This window comes from Musa acuminata, chromosome BXJ1-8, assembly GCF_036884655.1.
Source record: "Musa acuminata AAA Group cultivar baxijiao chromosome BXJ1-8, Cavendish_Baxijiao_AAA, whole genome shotgun sequence".
Classification (NCBI taxonomy): Eukaryota; Viridiplantae; Streptophyta; class Magnoliopsida; order Zingiberales; family Musaceae; genus Musa; species Musa acuminata.
Window position 1 is genome coordinate 31,206,087 of NC_088334.1, and position 18,368 is coordinate 31,224,454.

The following is an 18,368-nucleotide window of genomic DNA, read 5'->3' on the forward strand; positions in this document are numbered from 1 at the left end:
ATTAGAGAATACAAACGCCACATTTTCAAATCCATGGAAATTAAAGCTAAAGCTTTTTAACGAATTGATGACATCTAATCTACTCGTGCGGCAGATAACCTTAGGAAACTGGAGATGATAGAGAACAATGCTTGCACGTTACCATAAGTTTGGCCAGAGTCCACTTCGCTGCTGCCAGCAAAGCCACGATTCCGGACAGAAACAACTCGATTCCGTCAAAGGTAGCATGCACATATAACCGCAAGTTGAATTCAACAGAGAATCCATCTCAAGAACAAGAAGGCTATCCAAATAACAATATCGCCAATGGTCTGATGTGGAAATTTTATACCAACAAGCTATATCGTAAATGACATCTTTTATGTGACACCACCACCAGGGAATACAGATAATGTGTACATACAAAAACATTTACAAACGATTAGAGCAAAAGACAAATCCTCAAACAGAGAAGCTGATAAATTTTCAAAAGCCTACCCAGGGACTAACAGTGGGTCACGCTTTGCTTTCCTTACCGTACAATGAATAATGAGACGCCAGACGAAATAGGTACTGCTCTAACACCATATTGTTACTGGACTGCAAGACGCTGAAGATGATCCAAGAAAACCTGGAAGCTAACATCATCTGTGAATATGATATCTCCACCAGGCGGCGGAGGATTGTCAGAGTTGTATGTGACTGATGGATTCAATTTCACCAAAAGAAATCGAGCCTGAAATATTAAATATCAAATTATTTTTTTTATCAATCGGCCTAAATTTGTAGTGATCTTCCACTAATCAAGCTTAACATGGAACTGATTTATTAAAAATTGGTTGTGGCAAGTAAATTAAACGGCAGCAAACTAAATGAAAAAAAGGAGTGATGTGTCTGTTATCTAATATGCAATTCTAACCAAGCATAAAATCCATTGCAGCAGTAACTTCTATGCGTATAAGACCAAAAACAAAGCTCAAACATCTTGAGACAGACTCATGCTCTATGACTACAATGTCATTTAAAAATCCATCAAAATAGGAAACTCCTGAACAAAATGTGTTTTGTAAAATGCATAGTGCTTTATCAAAATAAGCTTTCCATTATTTAGCAAGTTCTAACTTGGCACTTGAAGCTACTATATCACCTCTCTAAATGCCAATTTGGTGGAGATACATATAAACAAATATTTGTAACACTTACCCTCGGGCTTCTACACAACGCATCAAACAAACAATGGAAGACATAAAGAAACAATCATCTTAATATTCTATATTGCCATTTAGTTCATCTAGCAAAAAGATGTTGAATCTTGTATTTTGAAGATGAAATCACTTGATATGTGTTTATGTTTTAATCTACGTTTTGATTGACGCAGGATGCTTCGATCAGGATGAGACAATTAAAGCAGAAAAAATCATGTTGTGCCGGAGGAATATGTCAGAAGATTGGACGTCGGGTCGGTGGATCGGTCGACGTATCGACAGAAAGCTTCGGGCCGTGGACTCGGGCATCGGGCCAAGAAGAGCAGGTATTGTGCCAAGGATATTGGAGTTGCAGAGTCAACTGGCCGATTGGGCAATAGGCCGCAGGAGAGGACGATGCGCCGAATAATCGGATGACGCGTCGAGGGACCAATGACATGCCGGACAACTTGGTTAATTGCTTAGGATTAATTATCTCGATCGAAGTTTTATTTTATATGTGCAGGATTAACTATGATGAAAGCAAGACATGTAGCAGGAGTTGCGCCGGAGTCAAGATTATGATCACGTTGGGAGTTCGAGAGTTCGACGGAAGTCCGAATTGTCGTCGGAGGTTCTGCGGGAACAAATCCGAGAAGTCCAGGAGCTTGCCAAAGAAGCTCATCGGAACTCGCCAAGTGGATCGTCGCAAGTCCAGGAGTTGGCCGGAAGTCCGCCGGAGCATCGCCGAAGGTTCGTCGGATGTTCGCCGGAAGCTTGCCGGAAGAAGCGATTAACGCACCGGAGCAAGTTGTAGTAAATGTCTTAAGAAATATCGTAGTTAGCATGTAGATTAAGTTAGGAATGGGAGGTGATCCCATTAACTTAATCTTGGGGCAATTGGGCCCTTGATGGACCCAAATTGGGCCAAATGGATCAACCCATTCGGACCAGAATTCCTGCTAGGCGGTGGCACCGCCAGGATTGGCGATGGCACCGCCCAGGAGATAGTCTCCCAGGAAAGCTGGGCGGTGCAACCGCCCCAGTCAGGCGGTGGCACCGCTTGGGCTCAGTCTCCGAGCGAGACTAGGCGGTGCAACTGCCCCTAACAGGCGATGGAACCGCCTGAGCTCGGTCTCTGAGCTCTGCCAAGCGGTGCAACCGCCCCTGATAAGCGGTGGCACCGCCCAGAGGCTCAGTCTTCGAGCTGCCAGGCGGTTGTAGTCAGGAGGTAGTACCGCCAGGACCCCGGAAATCCGGGAGGTGACATTTTTTAGCTCCAAATTCAAACCAGTTTGGGGCCTATATATACCCTACCCTTTCCTGCATGAAAGGGCAACCAATAGACACCGAAAATCCAATCTTACTCTGTGATTTTTAGAGATCAAAAGTGTTGTAAAGGCTAGAAGTTCTCCTCCCTCTTTTCTTCCAAGTTTTAAGCTTTCAAGAAAGGAGAGAAATTCTGTAAGGGTTGTCTCCTAAGCCCGTCAAAAAGAGTGAAACTGTAAAAGGGTGGTTGACCTTCGCCTATTGAAGGAAGGCCTCTAGTGGACGTCGGTGACCTCGTCGGAGGAGGAAGCCAAAAGTGGATGTAGGTCAAGATTGACCGAACCACTCTAAAATTGCAGTGCTCTCTGGTTTGCATTTATTCTTGCTACTTACCTTACTGCAAACCTCCATATGTGCTCTACTTCCTCTTTACCTTTGCTGCACTCCTATACGAACTCGCTTTCAAGTTAAGTTTCAGAAAACGGTTTTACGTCGGAAATGATTTCATCGTACGAACGCAGTTTTAAACATCGAAAGTTTTCCGCTGCACTAATTCAAGATTGACCGAACCACTCTAAAATTGCGGTGCTCTCTGGTTTGCATTTATTCTTACTGCAAACCTCCATATGTGCTCTACTTCCTCTTTACCTTTGCTGCACTCCTATACGAACTCGCTTTCAAGTTAAGTTTCAGAAAACAGTTTTACATCGGAAACGATTTCATCGTACGAATGCAGTTTTAAACATCGAAAGTTTTTCGCTGCACTAATTCACACCCCCCCCTCTCTTAGTGCTCTTGATCCTAACAAAAGAGTCGGGAAAACTTTATAACTATTGCTGCCCTTTAGAGTAGCATCAAGCATCAAGCATCAGCATTAACAATATTCAACAGAAACCTTTAGCAGTTTTTGCCAAATTACTCAGACTCAGGGTAGATAGGTGAGGCATGGATATGAATCTTAGTTTCTGGTAAACCACTACCTCAATTTAGGATGCAATATTGGTAAAGAATCCAAGTTTAAGATTGAAACAGTGGAAATGGGTCCAAATTAAAACATCTAGAAGTATGTAGAATGAAAAGAGATGACACAAATTAATTATGTAAGTTTATATTTAAATTTTTAATATTGTATTTTAATTGCATACACTGAAAATATTACAATTATGTGAATACTAAAATTTTTGTTGTCTCCTTTAATCTATAAAAGAAAAGCAGATCCTGGATGCTAACCCATGAAGATCATTAGATATCTCCTGTGAACTACACTCCTAGATTCCTAATTTTCTCAAGCCCTCTCAATTTCTTATGCAGCAAACAACACCATGGAAGCTCAATGGCAGTATCAGCAGGGCAACATGATGATGACAGCAACATGGCTGTGGCAAGACAGCTTAGTAGTAGCTATAGCAGGGCAACAGCAGTGCAATGGAGGTAGGTTTCTTCTCTGCTTTTTCTTCTCCAGCTATAATGATTATCTGCCTCTTCTTCATCAGTAATGAAAAATCAACAACCAGTTGAAACTGGCCAATTCTGGTCTGGATTGGCTAAATTCAACCAAGGCCCACCAGTTTTTAAACTACGCAGCTGAATCTGGCAAAATTGGACGCAAACCCAATGCTAGAATCTGTGTCATTTCGTGTGAACATGTGTGCAGTGCATGTATAGGACAAGTCCAAGCTTCAAGGGTTTTCACATTATAGACCATAGCAAGACCGCTCTAATCTTCAATCACTTCGATGATACTAAATAAGAATGTTTCTTGTGAGACTTCTAGATTGAGTCCATCCATACCATTTTACATAGAACAAAAATCAACTTGCTAAATTGCTTTGTTCTATGATACACATGTTAAAGAACTCTAAATTTTATTTTCTTTTTCACATAAATTGAACCCTACTCTTGGGGACCACCAAAATAACACTAAACGAATAAAATAATAATACATTGTTCACTTATCATGTAATAAAGTTGCAGACAGCACATTTAGGGATTATATCCCAAGATAATAATTAATCCAAATAATTGCAGTACATTGGCTTCAAAAGGTTGACCTTGTTTTCTTTTTTTCGTGCTTATAGTTAGTTGAAAATCTACTCTTTAGTATGCCTTGGAATAATTATTGTTCATATATGCATAAAAACAAGCAGTCTTAATTACCATTGACAGGAACACATTAAAGTTAAAAAGAGCCAACTAAATTTAGAAAATTGGAGAGAAAGTGACCTGGGAGCCATGTTGATCACAAACGACCAAACGAGGAACAGGAAATCGCTCCTTTGTTATTGCATCTGCCTCATCGCGTGGAGCTTGAAGTAAATGAGCAAATGTCTGTAAAGAAAATACAACACTAAATAAAATAAAAACCAAGCAGTACCAGTCCATGTATTCACCAATTTATAGAAAATATATGAGAAACCAGAAAGTGAATAAACAAAAATAGTTAACCACAATAGATGGATAATGCACATTACCAACAAAATTTATGTATTATTCAAGATAAGTAAGAGCACCTTTCTGACAGGCACCTATGCAGAGCAGCAAGATTGATAAACTATAAAACGATTGCTTCAAACCAGCAGTAAGATATCAAGTTTAAACAGGAAAACCTATGTTCATTGCTAATGTAACTATGAAATGTGAAGGTAGAAATCACCAGAACTGACAGTTCCATATAGTACATTCTAGATGCATATGGACTTCCAAACTGAGACCAACTAGTCATGTTGGATAAGTATTCACATGCATGTGACTTGCACATTTATCAGCTTTTATAATTATATTATTCTAAAATCAAATGATATTACAATTGAAGTAGATCGTTTTTTTTACGATTGCATGGCTTCTTGTAATTGACAAGAAATCTGAAGGTCAAAAATTAAAAAATGTAACATTTATGATTAGATCACCTCATGCTCAGGTTGATTTTGGTAGCCAGCATTTCGCCATTGTGCAATGCTTATTCCATGAAATACAACCACCGTAAAATAAGAATCCAACAGCAGAATCCTATCGGCAGCAATTGCAGTTACATCCAGAAGAACAGGCTCAGGGGCAGAATGGAAGGAGTAAGATATCAGTGATGGCTGGATCATAACAACTGCATTTGCAACATTCTCTCTATTCAGGATCATCCTATAGTATGCTGTCTCATCAGGACTATTGTTAAAGACCTTCATGAAATATAACAAAGGTATTAAGATCAGAGTGGAAATTTGTATTCTATAGAACAACACGGAGAATAATGCATGAGACTTGTCAGTTGTCCAGTTTGAAATCAAATATTTTTGTCATGCCTGGACAAACTGAGAACGCCTCAAGTGGAACATAAATTGAGGAAATATTGATAAGCGTGGAGATAAGCTGAAAGAGGATGGACTGTCTTTCTGGTAATCTCCAAACTTGGAACACAAACGTATCAAAGATCGATCAAGCCATCGTATTGGATCAAAATCAGCCTACAGAAACAAATCCAGACAAGTCATTTATCAGGGCATCAAAATATGAAACACCAGAAAAAGCAAAGTGTTTTCTTATCTCTTACGAGAAGCAAGCTGATAGGAATTGGTCACATAAATATATTACAAACATTATAATTATTAATAAGACCATCAATATGGTAAAATTGAAAAGGTAACAGTAAATAAATCAAAAAAATATCCTTGACCCTAAAAAATGGTTAATTATGAAGGCCTATTTCTAAATTTTACAAATCACATTTTGATTTTACTAGTACAAAACCTGACAAGAACATCAATTTTAATCCTCCAACAGCATTCCAGAGACGTATCACCAGATATAAATTTCCTTTCAGTTGTACAGATGCATTAAATTTTCTTTTGGTTTTGTGACTTGTATTATCGCCAATGTATTGCAACAAAGTATTTCATATCAGATACAAAATAAAATATTACCCTATCCAAACTCAACTTAAGGCACGATATCACCATTTTAGTTAAAAAAGCCATAAGTTGGTTATAAATTTTATACATACTCTCAGGTATTATTCACCGAAATTTAGCGGCTGAATCACCAACAATTCTATACATAGTGTCAGCGTTAGCCTTTAGGCCTATCAATGTAAACAAAGAATATGATTGTTAATTGTTACCTCTGATGCAATAAATTCAAACAATAAAGCATACCTCTGTTTCCATCTTGAAAGAAACCAGGCGTGCCATGACTGCAGCAGCAGCTTCTTGGTCAAATCCAGATACCAAATCCTACAAAAGTACAGAAAAGATTATTCACTGTGTAAGCACTCTTCAGTACAGAAGGGCTTGACTCAATCATAAAGATTAAGATGCATCTCCAAATGACCGTATATATCTGTTCAGGAAACATCCATTTTGAAGTTTCCAATTGGTCTCCAGAAATGGTTAGATGTCCTCTGTACTTGATCACATAGTTGATACAAGTATGACAAGAAATGGCGCGCCCATCTTCCATATGCCTAGTAGGTTCCAACCACTTGCCAATAAACAAACTCAATTTTAAAGTAATAGACCCAGTTTGTCCTATAAACAAACTCAATTTTTCTCCCACTTCCAATGCAGAACCATACTGGGGTGTCATGAATATCCCATATTTGTATTTATAACTTTTAATAGGTTAGTCCACGAACTCACAAAATTGAGTTTATATTTGTATTTGTAACTCACGAATATGAATATATGTTCATATTTATATTTGTATTTATATTTATATTTATATTTATATTTATATTTATATTTATATTTATATTTATGTTCATATTTATATTTATATTTGTATTTATGTTCATATTTATATTTATATTCATATTTATATGAATATGTTCATATTTATGCTTGTATTTATATTTATAAATATGTTCATATTTATATTTGTATTTATAAGTCACGAATATGAATATGTTCATATTCCATATATGGAATATGAATATCCCATATTTGTATTTATAACTCACGAATATCCCATATTTCTTTATATTCAAGTTGAACGTTAATGGAGGAATGTAATCCATATGAGCATTTTGGCAGAAGATACTGAAAAAAAATTGAAAATAATCCTTTTCTTAATCAAAATTCTAGTTCTTAGCATCATCTTATGTTGAACTAGTTTCTTTCTTCTTCATACTAATCATATAAGAATTTACTAAACAAGTAACAACTTCTTTAACCTGCATCAACAAAAGAACTCCCAATTATTTGGGGTCACCTCGTCATTGAGCTTCTTGTAATGCAATATTTCCAATTCAGTCAACAGCATTCAACTCTCCTTTTATTTGTTCATAGTAAATTCTTCTTATATCTACCACCATAATCTTCTTGCACTACTAATTCTAATTAACTAATCTCGTCTAGCCACAGTTAACCACAATATCAATACCTCCTTTATACATATTCATAGCATCTTAGTCAATCTTACCTCATTTCAATTTCTATCAAAGTGCACCAAGTTATTCATCAACTATAAAGCCTTTTAATACATGTGGATTCTTATGCATATAACACTAATTTGAGCATGACATGTTCATGCGAAATCCCCAATGAACTTTTTCCATTTTAATCACTTAGTTTTAACTATGTATAATATTTTCATCATCAAACTCTACAACCTGTTGAATAATGTATTCAAAATATTTAAAACTTTTACTTACAAAAACTTGTTTTTCATCCATCTTAACCACATTTCATATATTCAGTATTAATCCTTATTAATATAAAATACTTTAAATTTTAATATTTGTCCCACAACTCAAATATAGAATTAATCGCAACTAAACTCTCTAATTGGCAGTAAATAACATATATCCTGGAGTCTATCATGTATATGGATAGTTAATGTGTCCATCACCAATGTGAAGTAAGAACGTAAAGGTGTTCCACAATTTCGCCAAGGAAACTAATTAATCACAACCCTTAAAGTCATAATATCAATTACCTCTTTATCAAGAATATCCTTTTATCACATTGATATAATTGCTGGATCCACTTTTATTTTCTAAAAGGCCCCAAAATAAATATTTATGAACTCTATCACAGACTCCTTCCAAATAAATGAAAACTTTCTGCACCAACATCAAATTATAACCACAAAAGAATAAAAACTGATATAGAAACCTGATTCTAGAAAATGATAATTCACATAACAGTTAGTATAAATCTTAAGTGACAAAATAATGCCAATCATTATGATGTGCAAGTTTTCTTTAAATAGTACAGAAATTGGATATTAAAAATGGAGACTCGGAATCATTCCAAGAAAAAACAACGCCACTTCTTGCTGACACTTAAAAGTCTAATATAACAAAAGTTACATCAAAGCTTAATATAACAGAAGTAAGATCTATGATTGAATAGCTTAAGGTATAATCTTTTCAAGGTTTGAATCAACCTACAAATATTAAGGGAATCCAGCAGAGCAACAAGTACTCTTTTCCAATATATAAAACTGATCAACCTATATATATAGATATACCAATCCAATAACAGATATAGATAAAATTAATGAATCAATAATAAATTTATGCCCCAAATCAACAAATCCCACATGGAAAATGTCTACCTACATGCAATATATTGAATCAAAACTTGTAAAGGAGCAATTCCCAGGATTGCCTTTGTTAAAACAGAGCATGGTGTTCAATCAGAACATTCAGATATCCTTCTTAACAGTACCTGTTAAAGTCAGCAGCATGATTCAAGCCCACATTCAGGGTTCGACATGCAATCAAGAATGATTTCATGTGGCTAATTAAATAGTTTGTTGTCTATTTCTCTTTATCTAATAAGATTCATCAAGATACTCAGAATCTTTATAATTTTAAAGGGTCAGCAAAAATAGCAAATAAAAAATGTGAATGCAATCACTTCATCTTTTTCATATAAAAAGTAACTCGAGCATTATTTAAGCCCAAAAAAAAGCAGCTTGTAGAAGACAAGTCGTGGTATAATTACTTCTTTGCTATACAGAACTAATCAACATTGATATGTAGACAACATACGCATAGCATATTAAACAAAAGCAAATGCAGAAAATGTAGTCCAAGTTAACCTGTGTACTGCCAGGACCTGCCACCCATCTTCTGGACAGAGTGGTTGCACGTAATCTCATCTGGCCATCGCTATGTTGATAACTGCAGAAAGATCTTTAACGTCTGTCAAAAAGTCCACAGCTGTCCAGATAGTAAAATAACGCAACAAAATAGAAAATAAGAAAGTATATCACCCATACTATGTCAAAAATTGGAAATAAAATTGATTGCTTGTAGGTTGAGCATTTGTTTCTGGACCATCTTTTCTCACAATCTCAAATATCAAACATAACGATGTCTTTTTATCAAGGCCGCACATCTTCCAGGCACTTGTGTTTCCCTGACCAACAATTGTTTCAGCGCACAAAGGCCCCTTCTGTTCAAAAACACCAATAACCAACATTATAACCAAATTAAATGATAGTGTGAACTGTGAACTTCAACCTTCATATCAACCCACCTTATCAAGAGAAGCACAAGGACCAATGATGCCCTGGACTTTCAGATCCTTTGAGCAGTTAACCTCAAATACGCCACTGCAGGAACCAAATTTTCAACCCACACCACATCCCCAAAGAAACCCCACAATCAACACCAAAGAAAATAACAACAGTAAGTGATGGTATTACCTACTTGGAAAAGCATCTAATATGCTAAGTTATGGCTCAGAATCCACAAAAAGTTAAAAGACAGATAGAATTAAATAGGATACAAGTTTAAATTATAAACAAATACAGTTTCTCAAGGGAGGAACCTTACTTGAATGCTAGACCAAGATCATACTCAGCTGACTGAAAAATGCGTCGCAGTGAATCCTTGAAAACAGAGTGTCCAAAACTTTCTGCAAGAACCACAATACCTCCAGTCCTTTCAACTGCAACTTTAAGCTCTGCCACCCCAACCTAAAAGAGAAACTGTTAAGTGTGAACTTATATAACAGAGAAAACACAGTAAATCCTCAAAAGTACCGGCATCTTCACAATATATTCCACAAATTAGCGGACCCAGATTGCCCCTTCAGAAGTAAACAAAATCTACAGTAATTAAGAGCATTGTCTAGAACATTTCAAAAGAAATATAAAGGGCAATTCCATTTTAATCATGGTCATGTCAGAAATGCTTGAAATTGTTTATCTTGACAATATTTCACATCTCAGAGTACTCAATAACAATACATGAACTACTCAAATGAAGCAACAAAATCCTTCATTGTGTATCATATTTGCAAATATATTTTTTTCCTACAGGTTTGTGGTGCTCATATAACTGTCAAATGGACCAATGTAATCATAAGATTGTCTTCCCCCAGACACCATCAAGGACACATCTGACAATCAAACACACTCCCGTCCACAATGACATCCTATCTACATCATGGTGAATTGAGAAAAAGCTCTAATACCAAAGGCATTACCATGATTTCATACATTGATCACTTCAGAACCAAGGCACAAGATAATTTCCCTAAGACGATGTCATATTGAACTTGAAAGCTTTTGACCAAATGCTAGGCCAAAATAAATCAAATTACAATTGAAGGTTGAAACGAATGGTTACAAAACCTAAAAGCTGAACATTTAAGAAAGCATTAGCAAGTAAGGATAACCATAAGTTCCTCAACAGCAACACCAAATTTCCTCTGATGTACACAAACAGAAAAATAAAAGACGAAGAAAGAATGTTATAGGAAAAAGCCAAAAAGAAACTCTATGACATCTCGCTTTCATATGCCACAGAAATTTTCTTCATCCCATGGTATTCGGCACTGCTCCATTTTTTTGTTCTCAATTTTGTTGCTTAATGAAAGGGTGGATTCATCATTTTTCATACTGAACAGTCATCGATTACGAAACATCAAATTCCTGAAAATTTATACGATGACGAAGCAAATATTTTAATTTCAACTGTATAAATTGATACAGATCAGTATTTACCTGACCAAGGGTCAACTGGTGTGCCAACAGCAATTCTCACCTTTATAAGTCGGGCATACCATACGGTACACTTACCCTGCTCAGCATACCATCTGATACGTTAAACCCACAAACATACTGCCTGATACACTTAACCTACAAACATACCACCTGATATACTTAACCTACAGACACACAGTCTAGTACACTTACAGTACTAGGCATTCTGTCCAGTATACCTGGCATACTGCAAAGCATATCATCTTTAGTACCAGTGCCAATCCACTATCATCTCTGGTCTGAATCCAACCACATGTGCAGCCCTCCCAACAGAGTTTTATCTGATTGCTCTCTCTCTCTCTCTCTCTATCTCTCTGGGTCCTCAGTATTAAGCAAAATATAGCTTCTCATTCTTAAACTCTGCACTCAAAACAAAGCTAGCAAATAGGAACAGAAGAAAAAGCAATTGATCCAGTAGCAGTACATAGCTGGCAAATAGCTTCTATAAAGAAGCAAAGTTATTGATGCTATAGTAATAACACTAAGCTAGCATTTAGTTCTATAGGAGTAAAGTTATAGCAACAGTACTAGTACAAGATTAGTAATAGTACGCTAGGAAATAGCTGCAGTAATACAACATACTAAAAGCTAACAAATTTCTCCATATATGAGCAATGATACTGCTTATACAGTATTATTGTATTAGTAGAATACTGCCAGTACTAATTAATAAATTAGCAAATAGTTATACCAGAGGAAAACTACTGCTGCTGTAGTAGTACAAAAAGTCAATGCTGCTAGACCAAAGCTGCTACTTCAACTGTAGTAATATTACACTATTGAACAATTCAATATACTAACAGAGCTATTGCAGTAGTACTATGGCATTATTTAGTACGAAGCTAGCAAATAGCTCCATATAGGAACAAAGCAGCTACTGTTGATGCTGGAGACATAGTAGTACACAAATGCACTGGTACAAAGCTAGAAAATAACTCTTTGTAGGAGCAAGGTTGATGTTGTCGTAGTAGTAATAAAATACTACTAGTAACAAACTAGCAAATAACTCTATGTGAGAGAAAAGTTGATGCGAAGTACAAAAATTTGCTGCTGCAATATTAGTACTAAGCTAACAAATAGCTCTAAATAGGAACAAAGCTGTTCCAACTGGAACTAAGCTAACAAATAGCTCTTTATAAGAGAAAAACTGCTGTTACACAGTAGCAGAGTAGTATTAACCTAGCAAATTGCTCTAAATAGGAGTAAAGTTGCAACAAATTATAGTCGTAGTACAGTATTACTAATACTAAGGCAGCAAATAGCTGGCTTTACCTGAGAGCAAAGCTGTTGCTGCTGCAGTAGCAGCACAGAAGGATACTGCCATTGGAGAACTGCTACTACTTCGCAGAAGTAGTATCATGCTGGAATATGGCTCTATATAGGAGTAAAGTTGTTACAGCTAGAGCAGCTGCAGCAGTATTCCTATGCTAGAAAACAGCTCTAACCTAGGATCAAAGTTGTTGCTGCTGCAATATCAGCAACAACTATCAAATAACGTTATATAGAATACTGCCACAACCTCGACAGGCACGTACGATGGTGTTATATCTTCCATACGCTATATTCCAATTGATGCTGTTTTTGACATATGGTTTATAACAATTTTCAAAAATGTACTTTCATGTATTATTAAGATAAAAAATCTAAAAAACCAAGGCCAACCATCAATTAAGAAACAAAAAAAACACTCTTTTAAGAGTCAAACTAAGACACTCTCAACTTGAAGACTAGGAGAAAATTATACCAGCTGAAAATTCAATGAGATGTTTAAAATCAAAATCTGGAAGCACGCACCTGGTCAAGTGCACAAGCAAACAAATCCAATACATGACCTTGATGCGCAAGTTGCTTTGAAAGTGCCTCATAGAATTTCACAGCTTTATTATAAAGTGGAGCAGCTCCTTTATCAAGGTCTTTGTGAGAACGAATTGGCTCAGAAAGATTCTTTGATACGATCTGCAAGCATCCGGAGGGCATTTAGGAACATATAAGGAAAGATAAAAGAAAGGAAAAGATAATGTAAACATGTAACTTGTAAACAATGGCAAAGGAACTTCAACAAGAAAGCAAACATTTTCCTGCAGCAACCTTCAAGGCCATAAAAAATTCATCTTATGATGGAAATAATCCAGAAACCAAGCTGGGGTGAACTACAAGCAAAATATGAGAAAAAGGTTCTCCATTTAAGATGTAACACCAGCTCCATAAATGTGATTTGATAAAAATGGTCCCACCACCCTTTGGAGGCAAAATTTTCAAAATCAACCTATAAACCAGATTGAAGATTATTGAAAGTTGAAACACCAACATGTTTCTTTATTAAAGTACTGTGGCCCAACTAATACTGAATATGAACAATCACCACTCAAAAAAAATATAAAATGAAGAAGAAAAATTTTAAATACATGATACTTTAACCTCAATAGTTTAGTATAGCATGCTGAGGAATGTGCTGCATTAGGCAGAGATGCTTGACAGTCAGTTCACATTATTATCACATACCACTACCAAATTACTGGTTCTACGAATTATGTAATCAAAACTAAACTATAATATTATGAGGATTATGCTTTTAAGTTTCAATGAGCCATGTTCAAGAAATTTTCATATTTTCAAGCACATAGAGTTTTACCTCCATGAATAGTGTTTGTTTATCATGTTACCAGAACTATAAGAGTTTTGAGCATTAGCAGTGTTTCTTTTCTTGTAATGTAGGTTTCGCACTCTATGGCAAGTAGGTTTGTAATCCATTTGTACTTTTGACTCCACATTAATATTTAACAACCTGAATATTTAAAGAAACTAAATTCTGCATATCTTTCAATTACCAGACATAACTCTTCAACAAGGAAAGAAGGGCCTCCTTGTTTCAATTTTTTAAAAAGAAACTAGCATTTGACCACAAAAGCCATACCGAATAAAATTCCAAGACCTTGTCAAATCAATGGGAGCATTAAGTTAGAAAGATATAACATCTGTATCTGATATCCAGTGTGATAACTCGGTTCAAGTAAGATTTCTATCATCAGAAGTAGAGGCACAAGAAAATAAGATCCATGAGATGATTTATATGAAAAACACTTACAGAGCCTGTTCCCTCTGTAGACGGACCACCAACAAAAGCCATAATTCTAGCTCCTGTACCAGGAACACAGAGACCTAACAAACTAGCTGCAATACTTAGTGCCGTGCTGGTGCATCTTGAAGCACGTTGGTCAGCTGGGACAGGCCAAGGATCTCTCTGTAGTTCTTCTAGAACCTACACATCCAGTCAGAACCCAAAGATTGGACATCAGCATCTTCATTGTTAATGTTTACATCAGATAACAAACCAAAAACCAGGAAAATGCAAAGGTACCTGCACAAACATGTAAAATCACCATATCCTTATATTACATTATACAAAACAAAAGAATGTTTTATGGAAAGCATAGTACCAAGCAAAAAAATTATCAGTGTGATTAAATTTGACAAAAGACATTATTTTACAAATCATTCATCACAAAGTTAATCATTTGAACCATCCATGAATTTTGAGTATAAATCGACTTATCATATATATGGAAAGAGCATGCATGACCTTACCTGAAAGTAAGATAGATCAACAATGATGCAGATATCATATATTTAAATCACAAAATATATGTGTGCAGACAAGAACATATACACTTAACCCTCCTAATGCTCCAGAGTGGCAAGAGTTTCTGAACAAGCTTGCCCTTTATTACTTCAATATATAAGTACATAATGATTCTAATGCTTTTTATTTTTCGATCATATAAGCAACATAAACCCCTTTATACAGTGATGCTAACTCTTTTGTTTTTCAATCATTAAAGCAACAGGAACCCCTCTATATAAGATATATATTAGGTCCAAAAACTTAACTGAGTTCAAGACAAACTCGCACTCAGAGGCAGGTAAAAGGAATCTGCCAACACTCTCTGATGACAGTCCATCCCTGGGGCCCGCAATCACTCCAACATTTGGTCTTGCCTTCCCTGCAAAAAAACACATTTGGTCCAAGAGTTGTTCCTTTGTGTACTCTTTCGACCCTTTGAAAACATAGGATTTTGGCATATGCCCGAAACCTAACTCATGGACCTGCATATAAGATATAAATAATTTGATACTAACAAGAAAAAAAAAAGTTTCAGATACAGAGTTAACTGCTAGATGTTAATCACCTGTACGTAAGTCCCAAAAGTGATTAAGCCAACAAGAGAATTCTCTGGCAACAGCTCAATAGCCTGCGACAAGGCTGACTTCAAGAACACAATCTCCTCCTCAATCATACATGTATCAACAACAAAGAGGAACACTGAAGGGATCTTCGAGCCAGTCTCAATGGAGGATGCATACTCAATGGTTGTGTATTGAGGGAAAAGCTCAGCAGGAAGGTTGTCCTCCGATATTGACAAATAGTGTTGAGGAAAGTGGTTGCGCTGAAAGCAGAATGGGCATACCCAGATCTTGGCAACATAGTCCACAATGGAGAAAGGATTGAGGATGGAGCGGCAGATGCGGCATCTAAGAGGCGAGTAAGGCAGGACTGGCATGTCAGGAATTGGTTTGAGAGGAGTGTAGATAGCAGCAACTGGTATGACGCAACCCAAAGCTTCTTGCTTTGTGCCTGGAAGCATGTTCCAGGTCATTCGCACCCCATCTTGCGTTTCTAGGTCAAGGAACTCTGACATTTTCCGGATATTGCCAAACCTCTGCTAGTGGTGTTCCTCACTGTCTTATTTCTTTGGGCTTGTTATGTTCACGAAAAACAACTGAACTGTAAAAGATGAGCATCACCAACAAAGAATAAAAAGTCAGATCCTACTAGAAGCAGACGCCTCTCAGAATGAAGTCCAACCCACACCACAACTTAATGCACACTATAAAGACCTACCTGCTGCTTCCTCCATAATTATCACAAATATGCAACAGGAAATGAATCAAGAAAGAACTTGAAAAGAATTTCCATCTCAAACTCTGACTTCTTTAAAACCAAAGAGGGAAACTCAGAACTTATAACAAAAAGACAACTAACAAAAATAACCGAGAGAGAGTCAACAACTGAATTTGCAGATTCTAATACAAAAGAAGAAGAAGAAGAAAAAGACTACTCTCCCCAATTTATCCCCATCAACCTGCCTCAGAACACAAATCTGCAACACAAAATAAATCAAGACGGAACTTAAAACAATTCCTCTCTCCATACACCGAGTTATTTACAATAAAATTAGAAAAACTAGAAATTCACGAGAAAAGACAGCTGACAGAAGTAACCTACACAGCGTCGATAACTAAATTTGCAGATTCTAATATAAAAAAAGAAGATTACACTGTCTCCGAATTCCGCTCCTCAGATACGGTCCGCAGACGACTCGGCTCGGCGAAATCCAAGATTTCGATCGGACGGATAGATCAGAGCACCTAAGGTCTTCCGCCCCTGCCTTCACTTCTACCTGTCAATCCTCCATGGTACAAAGAGTGAAAACGAATAGTAGGACACCCAGTTCAATACTCAAATGCTCCGAGGCGCTGTGAATTGTTACGAGTGCGAACCCTAACTGCACAAGAATCGATCTCTTTTAGGGTTTCGGGGCTCCCTTCGGCTCTTTCGTCTTCGCACAGCAGAGGCGAGAAGTGAGACGGAGAAATAAGAAATTAGTGGGAGCGTTTCTTAGAGGGTCAAAAAGGTTCGGCGATCGTGATGAGAACAGGATACAGATTTCTAAGTACTTCTCTAATATGACACGTGGGACGAATACGCTTCCGATCCTAATCAAAATGAAACTTTTGTATCCATGCCGAGCATTGAATTAACAAGTTTGCCATTCCAATATTATAATAAACATATATAAATATTAAAATTCTTCAATGTCTTTTTTTTTTTTTCAGTGTAATTTAATAATTTATTTTACGTTGATCTTTAAAATGCTGATTTCCTCGGATCTTATTTCTCTTGGTGTAATAATAGATCCATATATGGAGTTTTGACTAATGATTCTTGTGATGTCTTATTTATGGATACTTTTATTTTTTATTTATCTCATATTACTTGTGGATCATTCGTCTATAATTATCAAAGTGAAAGATTGCAATGAAGATCATAATAAAGTTAAATTATTTTATTTTGAACCTATATAGTTGGAGTATTCTGAGATTATTATTTTTTTTATTTAGTCTCAAAATTTTGAAATTATTTTCTCTTGTTTATCCTATGGATTCATTCCCCTTCAGCAAAACCTATCGAGACTTAAGTTTACTCTTACTGAATGAATGGAGTAAGAAAATGGTGACAACGTAATTAAAACAACCTCATATGATATAGCTAAACTTGAGAAGGCTAATGGCCTTGGCTTATTATTTTATTGTACTCTCCAATATCTTCATAATAAGATGATTGTTCTTATTAAACAAATCCACTTGAAATAAGGGATTAGAGCTAACAATATTAAATTTAATCACTCGGATGGATGATACCTAACTGGTTCTCTAGAATGACTTTACCACTTCCTTTTTCTATTCTTGGAGCAAATATCCTTAACTTTCTTATTTATCCTTACATGAGCAAAGAGAGCTAATTACCTCCTTTTCTGAAAATCTAATCTTTTCGACTTTAAATCAAATGGGATTGAGAGAGAGAGAGAGAGAGAGAGAGAGAGAGAGCCCAAGTGAGTTTAATATTGAATTTTATAGAATTTTTTATGATGATATTAAAGAAGAAATTTTGGTTTCTTGTTCTTTGTTTCAAGAGTCTTGTTATATTCTTGATAGTTTAGTTGGGGGAGAACTCAGTTAGTGCTTATTTCAAAAAAAAATAATGCTTCTCATATTTAGAAGTGTTAGGATCGAGAGCACTAAGAGGGGGGGGGGGGGTGAATTAGTGCAGCGGAAATCTTTCAGCGATTAAAAACGAAAGCTGCGTTCGTTTGATAAAAACTATTTTGA

General features: G+C 36.1%; 1 protein-coding gene across 3 annotated transcripts; it reads right to left on the minus strand.

The window, feature by feature from the left end:
• Nucleotides 1-292: 292 nt before the first annotated feature.
• Nucleotides 293-17,084, minus strand: LOC135587718 (protein transport protein SEC23 C-like). Of its 3 annotated transcripts, XR_010475958.1 has the most exons (15): nt 16,756-17,084; nt 15,608-16,203; nt 15,309-15,524; nt 14,506-14,679; nt 13,215-13,376; nt 10,207-10,349; nt 9,908-9,983; nt 9,648-9,823; nt 9,468-9,549; nt 6,575-6,652; nt 5,726-5,887; nt 5,339-5,602; nt 4,656-4,760; nt 516-715; nt 293-356 (listed from the first exon to the last, which is right to left on the minus strand). XR_010475958.1 is itself a non-coding variant. In XM_065079419.1 (14 exons), the coding sequence occupies exons 2-14, from the start codon at nt 16,115-16,117 to the stop codon at nt 572-574; spliced, it is 2,292 nt and encodes a 763-aa protein (XP_064935491.1). In that variant the 5' UTR covers nt 16,118-16,203; nt 16,756-17,084; the 3' UTR covers nt 293-571. The 3 variants fall into 3 exon arrangements, 2 of the variants coding, with proteins under 2 accessions (XP_064935491.1, XP_064935492.1); XM_065079419.1 differs by having other exon boundaries at nt 293-715; XM_065079420.1 differs by lacking the exon at nt 5,726-5,887 and having other exon boundaries at nt 293-715.
• Between the last annotated feature and the right edge of the window lie 1,284 nt (nt 17,085-18,368).